This window comes from Gobius niger, assembly GCF_951799975.1.
Source record: "Gobius niger genome assembly, chromosome: 3".
NCBI classification, from domain to species: domain Eukaryota; kingdom Metazoa; phylum Chordata; class Actinopteri; order Gobiiformes; family Gobiidae; genus Gobius; species Gobius niger.
Window position 1 is genome coordinate 27,503,667 of NC_136854.1, and position 10,129 is coordinate 27,513,795.

At 39.2% G+C, this 10,129-nt stretch overlaps 3 protein-coding genes across 3 annotated transcripts; all 3 read right to left on the bottom strand.

Annotated features, from left to right (window-relative positions):
• Positions 1 to 2,244: 2,244 nt before the first annotated feature.
• On the bottom strand, positions 2,245 to 3,521 carry LOC306960701 (GTPase IMAP family member 9-like). The gene is made up of 2 exons (XM_079553177.1): positions 3,343 to 3,521; positions 2,245 to 3,234 (listed from the first exon to the last, which is right to left on the bottom strand). Exons 1-2 carry the CDS (start codon positions 3,410 to 3,412, stop codon positions 2,345 to 2,347), a joined length of 960 nt encoding a protein of 319 aa, XP_079409303.1. The 5' UTR covers positions 3,413 to 3,521; the 3' UTR covers positions 2,245 to 2,344.
• A 1,023-nt stretch (positions 3,522 to 4,544) lies between these two features.
• Positions 4,545 to 5,651, bottom strand: LOC306961069 (GTPase IMAP family member 9-like; the record flags this gene model as incomplete). The annotated part of the gene is made up of 2 exons (XM_079553680.1): positions 5,523 to 5,651; positions 4,545 to 5,428 (listed from the first exon to the last, which is right to left on the bottom strand). The coding sequence occupies exons 1-2, from the start codon at positions 5,590 to 5,592 to the stop codon at positions 4,545 to 4,547; spliced, it is 954 nt and encodes a 317-aa protein (XP_079409806.1). The 5' UTR covers positions 5,593 to 5,651.
• Positions 5,652 to 6,210: 559 nt separating this feature from the next.
• LOC306961070 (GTPase IMAP family member 9-like) lies at positions 6,211 to 7,238 on the bottom strand (the record flags this gene model as incomplete). The annotated part of the gene is made up of 3 exons (XM_079553681.1): positions 6,211 to 6,280; positions 6,527 to 7,070; positions 7,166 to 7,238. 3 exons carry the CDS (start codon positions 7,236 to 7,238, stop codon positions 6,211 to 6,213), a joined length of 687 nt encoding a protein of 228 aa, XP_079409807.1.
• Between the last annotated feature and the right edge of the window lie 2,891 nt (positions 7,239 to 10,129).

Genomic DNA, 10,129 nt, shown 5'->3' on the forward strand with positions numbered 1-10,129 from the left:
ATAGAGAGAATAGAATAATGTTGAAATGAAATCATATGCCACAGGAAATGTTTGAATACAACTTTCATTTCATTGAAAATCATAATTAAAAGAAACTGAACTGAACTGTGTATTATAGGATAAGGTTTAAGCTTTTACTTGTTGTCTTTAAATGTCTCCATGGCGCTGCTCCTCTGTATTTGTCTGAGCTTCTGGTACGTCACGCCCCTGCTCGGACTCTGAGATCTGCTGATCAGCTGCTTTTAGAGGTCCCTCGCTCCAAATATGTGACTAAAGGGGACAGGGCTTTCTCTGTTGCAGCTCCAAAACTGTGGAATGAACTGCCTCTCCACATCAGAGCTGCACAGACACTTGAATATTTTAAATCGTTGCTTAAAACACATTTTTATGCAAAAGCTTTTAACACTGTCTAGCACATGCCTGGTCAAATCTAAGCTGTTAGTGCTTTGCTGTTTTGTATATTGTGTTTTGTTTCTTATTATTATATTTATATGTTTTTCTTTTTCTCTCTGTACTGTAGACCTTTTGTGAAGCACTTTGGTCAACAGCAGTTGTTTTAAATGTGCTATATAAATAAATTTGATTTGATTTGATTTGATTTGATTTGAGAAATATAATAATGTAACAATCATCTGTAGGAGCATCTATAAAAGGTATCTCATGACTTGTACACATTTTTTTCCAGATTGCCTCTCAAAATCATTTGTTTAACTCATACAAATCACATAGAAATAAAGATAACAAGTGAAATCAATAATAATTTAGCAATTTGATCCTTCAATTGTTGTTCTTTTGGTATTAATATTAATTCCTTATTTTAAACCATGCTCTAAAAAAGATTTGTCCGTTGTGAGATCAATAAAGGATTATCTTATCTTATCTAAAACAGCACTGGCTCCAGAACAAACTGACTGAGAGTTCCAAAAGTGTGCAACTACAGATTTTCGTTCGCCACCAAAACATATTGTGATGCCACTAAAACTAAGGGTGCAAACATTTCAAAGTTGTAATGCACCCTCTTCCACCCCATAGATCCGGGCCTGGGGTTAAAACGATGTGTTGTTTGACTTTCATTTCAGTGAAAACCAGGACCTATGAAGAAATGAAAACTTAACTCAGAGCCCTCTTGTGGTAGTGATTGTAATGAAGAAGTCATACTGCAAAGGTATGTCAGAGACTCACTTTAGGGTTTGTCCTTCATTCGACACTTACATAATGTGGTAAGCTTAATCTGTTGTCAGCTGCCCTGAGGCACACTGACAGTGACATGGCCATGCCCCCTTTCATCTAAATAAACAAAAATAATCTCTTACCAGTTTGAACAGTGATGGCTGTTATCAGGATAATCTGGAAGACCTACCTGCAACATTCATTCATCGCCTCATCCCCAGCAGCAGCTCTTCACCGATCATCCAACCACAGTCCCATCTCAAGCCGCACCTTCGCAACAGCCAATCACCACAGCTGCACATTCCTGCTTAAGCCATTCATCGCCCAGGATCCCCTTCTTAAGCTCCTTCGTCCATCACTCGGCTGTTCCCCAGTTGTGCTGTGACCCTCCTCCGCCCCTCCTCTCCTCGGCTCTGCTCGTCTTGTCAACTGGCCGCTCCAGGTTTCATCCTCTACCACCATCAGTGACCGGGCTCCGGGGGAAGATTCTCTCTAACATTCATCATCATGTCTTACATATTGTTAATGAAATCTTCCGCCGGGGTCCGATCCCCAATTATAATTCATGTCCAATAAAATGTCCTAACGCCACTCTGTTTCTGTGCGTCTTCATCAAAGCACTTAACCACATTTCAAGTTTCAATAATTTTTAAGATTTCTGAGCTTGCAATAGCTCAGTTTATTTCTCATGATTACTTGTTATTGGCCTCCAATAGTCAATAATATGTTTCAAATTTGTATTATTTTCCGTGGAAAACATCACAAATGAATGAGAAATTACGCATTTCACCATATATTTTTATTTAGTAATGCAAATACATGTAACACTTACAGACTCACAAGACAATAAATACGTTGACACGAGACAGTACAGTAAAGGTACAGCAACATAAACAATAAAAAGTATATATGGGATGTATATGTGTACTCAATTTTGATGCTGCTAGTTTGGTCGCTATATATACAAAAACATCTAAAAAGATCACATCTAAAAAGATCATATTTTGGCCCATTATTGGCAAAATATGTGTAGGATAAATTTAGAGAATAGCTCTGCGCATTCTTGGTAAATAAGGCTGTAATATTCATTGTGCTTGTGCGTAATGTAGGAGTAGGTGACGGGCCGATACAGGAGTTAAAGAGAAAGATGTCAACTCATTTAATTTATCCCACTTCAGCTAAAAACACAATCCCAGTCTTGAAGGAGCCCAAGAGCTGCTCCTGCTCCTAGCAAAGTACTGTAGGAAAAATACCATCCCCCAGTAAGAAGACCTCCAGCAACAGCAGCCAACATTTTACAGTTTTTCTGTCTCTCCTGCTTTCTGATCCGCTCTTCCTCTTCCAGCTTCATCCTCCTCTGCTCCTCTTCAGCTCGTTTCCTCTCATCCTTTCTGATCCGCTCTTCCTCTTCCAGCTTCTTCCTCCTCAGCTCCTCTTCAGCTCGTTTCCTCTCCTCCTCAAGTCTCCGCTGAGCTTCCTCATACATCTCGTTGGTGTAGTGCTGACCTCCATTCTCCTGCACCATCTTCTCAATCTTCTGCAGGAGTTCACTGACCTGGGATCTGTCTTTGAGCTGGTTGTTGAATCCATGGTATCGTCCTCCGCACTGGTTGTTCAGGCGGCTTAGATCCTTGCTCTCGCTGATGTATTCGTCCAAAGACTTGTCCTCCAGCTGGTCGGTGTGTGTGAACAGCAGTATGGTGTATAATGAGGCATCAGAACCAAAGTTGTCCTCAATCCACTTCACAGCTGCCTTCTCCTCTTCTGTGAAACGTGCCTTTACATTTAACACCAACAAAATTGCATGAGGTCCTGGAACTGACTTAACAACAATGCACTCCTCAATGTCTGTTTTCAGTTCTTCATTGGTTTTCTTTGTGTCAAAAAGCCCTGGTGTGTCCACAACAGTAATCTTTCTGCTCTTGACTAAACCCACTGCTTTCTGACACTCACTGGTCACAGATTCTGCTGAAACATCAGTTTTAAAGACCTCTTTTCCAAGAATGACATTTCCAGCTGTACTTTTTCCTACTCCTGTTTTGCCGACTAAAATGATCCGCAGCTCTGAAGAGAGAAAAAGATAAGACCGTTATGGGTGTGGCCTCCAGACATTTAAACACGTCAGACTTATATGATCCTCATTGAATTTGTGACAGATAATGATTTACTTACCAGTAGGATCAGTGTCTTGTGCACAGGCTGCAATGAGGAAAAGCGAGGCTGATATCCAAGTCCAAAACATTGTGAGTGTAAGTTCGTCTTGCAGGTCTAAAGAAGTTGGCAATTTTTGTACAGTCTCCTAAATATAGTCATGAGACCGCTGCACCTGTTCAGCTGAGAGGGGGCAGTGAAATGAAGGTTGTTTCTGGATAAAGCAATGTGTTGTTTGACTTTCATTTCAGTGGAAACCGGTACCCACGTTGAAATGAAAACTTAACTCAGAGCCCTCTTGTGGTCGTGATTGTAATTAACTGCAAAGGCATGTCAGAGGCTCATGTTACTTTAGGGTTTGTCTTTCATTTAACTCTTATATAATATGTTTAATGAGCTTGATCTGTAGCCAGCTGCCCTGAGGCACACTGACACTGATGTGGCAATGACCCCCTTCGTATCTAAATAAACAAAATCGCAGTGTGAGACTTGATCAGATTGTTTGATACAAGTTCCCTAGACATATTCTTATATGTTCTTATATTTTATAATTGTACACATGTTTTTGCTTTTACGAAAATCTATATATTACGACGTTGAACCTATTGTAGGCTTCGTATAAAACAATCTCTTTGGACTGATGGCAATTATATAACATTTTGACGATGAACGAAGGACACAAAAAGACCACTTTTGTAAACATTTTACTGAAAATAATGAGAATGACTATCCAGAGAAATGAAAGCAGTACATGTGCACTATTGAAAAGCAGTCCCTATAACACAATGCATTCAGAATGTTGATGCTTTCATTTTATTGTCCAAACCACAACACATGAAGAAGAAGAAAAGGGGAAAACAAGTACAGAACAGCATTTCCTTATTCCAGTCAGTCTTGGTCGAGTTGTGAACCCACTCCACCTCTACTGACAGTTGGTGGAGAAAAAAAGACCTTGAAAAATTAACCAAGTTTGATTTTGAGCGATTTGGCTCCACTTGACACAAAGACATGCCTGCAGTTTGTGCAGTGAACTATGACCCTAACTGCTGAACTATTTCAATAACATTTTTTATTTCTTTTTTTTTTTTTCAGTTTTAGGTTAACCAGCCTGACTATCAATGTGATGATGATGAAAATGTGTCGAACAAAAGGATTAGTTCTCGGATTATTCTATTTTAAAAAATGCAGAGGTATTGCTTTTCTGCTAAAGTTATCGTCGGCAATCATGGTATTACGTAAAATAAGCCAAGATTCTTCAAGACATCAGTCACATACTTGTACACATATTTTGGCTGTTCTGTGACAGCTTCAATGGCATCAGATGGGATAGAACTTACAACATCCCTAAAATAAGACCCTGACAGAGCTCCCAAAAGCGCACCCATAACAACACCAGTATAGATCTTGTGTTGAGAAGCCTGCCTCTCCTCCTCTCTGATCCGCTCTTCCTCTTCCAGCTTCATCCTCCTCTCCTCCTCTTCAGCTCGTTTCCTCTCCTCCTCAAGTCTCCGCTGAGCCTTTTCATACATCTCGTTGGTGTAGTGCTGACCTCCATTCTCCTGCACCATCTTCTCTATCTTCTGCAGGAGTTCACTGACCTGGGATCTGTCTCTGAGCTGGTTGTTGAATCCATGGTATCGTCCTCCACACTGTTGTTTCAGGCGGCGTAGATCTTTGCTCTCGCTGATGTATTGGTCCAAAGACTTTCCCTCCAGCTGGTCGGTGTGTGTGAACAGCAGTATGGTATAAAATGAGGCATCAGAACCAAAGTTGTCCTCAATCCACTTCACAGCCGCCTTCTCCTCTTCTGTGAAACGTGCCTTTACATTTAACACCAACAAAATAGCATGAGGTCCTGGAACTGACTTCACAACAATGCACTCCTCAATGTCTGTTTTCAGTTCTTTGTTGGTTTTCTTTGTATCAAAAAGCCCTGGTGTGTCCACAACAGTAATGTTTCTGCTCTTGACTACACCCACTGCTTTCTGACACTCACTGGTCACAGATTCTGCTGACACTTCACTTTTAAAGACCTCCTTTCCAAGAATGACATTTCCAGCTGTACTTTTTCCTGACCCTGTTTTGCCGACTAAAATGATCCGCAGCTCTGAAGAGAGAAAACGATAACAGCGTTATGGGTGTGAATTTCAGACATCAGACTTATATGCCCCTCATATTGTGAAAGAAATGAATTTACTTACCAGTGGGATCAGTGTCTTGTGCACAGGCTGCGTTCAGGAAAAGCAAGGCTGGTATCCAAGTCCAAAACATTGCGGGTGTAAGTACGTCTTACAGGTCTAAACAAATTGGCAACTTTTGTACATTCTCCTTGGTAATTCTAGTCATGACATTGCTGTGTTACCTGTTCAGCGAGGTGGGGCAGTGAAATGAAAGTAGCTATTGGTTGGGTTGTAGCTCTGGATTAGCAGCACACCCACTTGTTTCTCAGAGGCTAACGTTGTAATAAAAAGTTTCATTTATTTGAAAACATAACTAAGGAGCAAGAGAGGAGGGTTAGAGTGAAGCACCATCCAGAGGTGTAAAGAAGTCCAATTCTTCCTGTAGTTGCCTATATTATTCATTAATTCATATTAATACTAAACATTACACATTCCTGAAAGTTGAAACTAAAGGATTTTGTTCCATTTAACTGAACTAATTATGTCTCAGACCATGAATGTACAATGTTTTATGATAATTGTGCATACATAATTATCAAATTGCAACCAAATTGCAACTACAGAAAGCTTTTATTCAACATTTCAGTATACAGTTTGCAGAAAAAATATAACCTCTCATAACCTCCCATAACCTTCAAGCTAATCCGAAATGTTAAGAAGCAGCGACATACTGCAATTTCAAAGACTTTGAAACAATAGTCTAACAGCATCACGAATAGTAATGTCGTGATTTGTTCAACAGTTTTTCCAGCTCTTCTTTCAAAATCTCATAAAGACACCTTGGGGTACAGTGGTTGTTAAAATTAAAGAGACTAATAATTGGATTTACCCATTGACGGATAAAATGAGGCAAAAACTTAAAGGCAAAATCAAAAATGTTGTGAAATTGTGTCCTCAGATACTCTTTACATTTTTGTTTGTCATCCTCACTCGTAATCGGTCCAATTGAATCTTGGTGCGTGAATGCATAATGTTCATTTAAAAAGTTCAGATGTTCTTTAATTCTCCTTTGAGCTTCCTCATACATCTCGTTGGTGTAGTGCTGCCCTCCATTCTCCTGCACCATCTTCTCAATCTTCTGCAGGAGTTCACTGACCTGGGATCTGTCTCTGAGCTGGTTGTTGAATCCATAGTATCGTCCTCCACACTGTTGTTTCAGGCGGTTCAGATGCTCACTCTCGCTGATGTATTGCTTCAAAGACATGCCCTCCAGCTGGTCGGTGTGTGTGAACAGCAGTATGGTATAAAATGAGGCATCTGGACCAAAGTTGTGCTCGATCCACTTCACAGCCGCCTTCTCCTCTTCTTTGAAACGCTCTTTCACATTTATCACCACCAGAAAGGCATGAGGCCCAGGAAATGAATGGGAAACAACACAGTCTTTCATGTTCTTATTCAGATTCTTTCCAAGTCCTGGTGTGGTAACAATGCTGATGATGCGTCCCCCATTTTCACTGTCATACTTCTCACATGGGTCCCCATTATTCTTAAAGACTTCCTTGCCGAGAATGATGTTTCCAGCTGTACGTTTTCCTGACTCATCATTGCCGACCAAAATTATTCTGTGTTCTAAAGCAAAAGAGAAAGTGAAGTAAGTCACAATGTGCAATGCAAACCTTTTTGAAATCTCAGTACAGCACAATACAGATGTCCACATGACTTACCAGAATTGACCATCTTGGCCCAGACTGCAGTCAGGACGAGCAAGATGAACACAAGGAACTGGGCTTGACTCATCCTTGTTGCAATGTAAAAATCTGTTTACTCTGATTCTTTCTGAAAAATGACACAATGATAATAATAGTAAATTATATTCCTTTTATAATCCATCTAAATAATGTAGGGTGGAGCATATTACCTGTACAGCTCAGGCCTGGTGATGTGACAATGGCATGAGTTATGGGGAAGAGCACTTGTATAAAGTCAGCTGCCTGTTCTAAATTTAGCTGTATATACCTGAATAACTCAGCAGTCAACGCCTCAGCGAGGTATTGTAGAGCAGTGGTTCTCAACTGGTGGTCGAGACCCAAAAGTTGGTCGTGGAACTGTTTTCATGGGTTTGCGAGCCTTTCCTTGGGAACATTTATTTGTAAAATTTATTTAAAAAGTATAACATGATAATAATATGATTTTATCATTTTAGGGATATCGAATCCTAATTCAGTTATAATCTGTGGAGAAAATTAAATGTGGGTCGCAGTTTGTCATCCACTTTGCACTTTGTGTTACAACCTTGTATGAAAAGCGCTTTATAAATTAAGTTTTGATTTGATTTGAATTGAATTGATTTGATTTGATTTGATTTGATTTGATTTTGATTTGATTTTGATTTGATTTGATTTGATTTGATTTGATTTGATTTGATTTGATTTGATTTGATTTGATTTGATTTGATTTGATCCTTGCATGACGGTGGGTCCCAGCACCTTTTTAGTTGAGAACCATTGTTCTAGAGTTAAATGAAGATCTTTTTTATAGGTATATTCCTTTGTACCATGTCCTAGTCAGGAAATCCCATTCATGTGAGCTAGAATCAGATTTTACTGAACAGGTGAACTTGCACCTTCATATGTTGTTCTTCAAGTATTTAATATTGTTATATTTTATATGGATAAATATTATGTGACGTAACATTTCAGTGGAAACAGAGTACAGAGACATGAAAAGTGAAACCGAGCGCCCTCTTGAGGTGATTAGAAAGAAGCTGTCATTCTGTAAAAGCACCCCAGGGATTCATGTTACTTTGTCACTCATTCACCGCTCCTGTATTAAATTGCCTCTGTAGCCACATCTGCCCAAAGGCACACTTACTGAGATGTGGACAGTGGAAGCCTCTCCACCACCTCTAAGCCTGATTACAGTGCTATTGAGCCGTCACCTTTGATACAAGCTGCCATTTACATGTATCATAAATCGATTTACACTTATTTTATTTTTATAAAAGGATCTAGAACCCAATGTAAAACAATCTATATCCTTGTATTCCATTCTATATGATCCCATTGTTGTTGCGTGAGAGGCAGTGAGTCTTATCTTCATAAAGCCACATCACGCTGCTGCTCTCAAATGGTCCTGATTGCTCTGGGAAAAGCAGCTGCACGCTCCAGATGTACATCAACACACTGTCGATGGAAAGTGTTTATCTGGCGTCATAATTAAACATTCAGTGTTGCTTTTGCTATAGCAGAGGTTGGTTTTGTGGCTAAATCAGATTGGTCCCAAACACAAACACGACGTCCACTCAGCAACACCTGGCGGAACAGAGATGTTGATAATGGAGCTTCACATGCAGTTTATGGTCCTGCATTATAATACTGCAAATTATTTCACATTGCAGTAAACTATGATATGCTAATGCTATGTTCTTAAAGGTACTAATAAATACATTTTTACTCATCATCATCAGGAACATGACTAACCAGGATTGTTACTGCACTCTTGACTTGTTTGGAGAATTTGAAATATATCCATTTCATTTTCAGTTTGAAAACTGAGGTCTTCCACTAAACACTGTTTGGTGTGGCCCAGAAGGTTGTGACCTCAACTAAAACTTTATGGGCAAAAAGGTCATAATAAAATGAATGAATCATTAATTGGTGGTGGTACATGTGGCACTGTGGCTTCTTCAGAGGATGCAGGATTCTCTGCAATTTTAGACTTTACTAACTTTGATAGAAAGAATGTAAGATAAGATAAGATAAACCTTTATTGATCTCACAAAGGAGAAATTCACTTGTTACAGTCGGCGTTCAAGAAGATCACTCAGAGTTAATGAAGTGCAGCTGATACAGAGATTATTGCACATGTTACTTTACAGTCTTATTGTATGTTGTGCTTTTTATGCATTTAAGTGTAAACCCAGTTCATTTAATCCAATTTAGCTCTATGTTGGACCCATTTTTAGCCCTGATTTCTTCAAGGCCTGGTAATATTTAGAAGGTCTTTGTTTTGTTTTTTTCAGCTATACTTATATGTGGAAAGTTTGAGAACCTCTGAGATGTAGACCACTACTGTTAATATTTGATTTTAGTGTGAGCACAAGATGCCTTTTTACTTCTCATGAATTGACCCATTACTGGATCCTTTTCCTCATTGGCTGAAAAATGTTCTATGGTGACTCATAGTCTCCGTGAAAACTGCTTTTACCAGAGGGCCCTACCAGCCGTCCTGCTGTCAATAAGGACCTTAAGAAGTTACTTTATTTACACTATTTTAAGCCATTTTGGCTTAATCAAAATATCTTAGAACCATACAGTACATGCCATATAGAAGCAGCCATGTAAAACAACACAATTAAAATGTAATGATGGCCTAATAATAGTAAATAAATACATTAATGGCTGTGACAAAACCTAGGACTGACCAATAAGTATAAAATAGGTATTCAAAACAATAACATTTTTTTAAAATAACATTTCAAAACGTCTTTTGAATGACACCATGTCCTTGGTGTTTTATCTTGATAATATAAGATATCAAAGTGTGTGGGCTTGAAGGCACGCACAAGCACGACTCAAAGGCAGGTGGGCGAGAGAAGAGCTTCAAATACATTTCTGTATATTATGCAACAGTTAAACAATCAAGACGATGAGTCATCTCACGTCATGCGTCATGAGGGAGAAATTTGA

Excerpts from the sequence above, each read along its gene's own strand:
- LOC306960701 (XM_079553177.1), bottom strand. The coding sequence starts at position 3,412 with ATGTTTTGGACTTGGATATCAGCCTCGCTTTTCCTCATTGCAGCCTGT. Across the intron at positions 3,235-3,342 it reads ACAAGACACTGATCCTACTG|AGCTGCGGATCATTTTAGTC; the intron begins GTAAGTAAATCA and ends TTCTCTCTTCAG.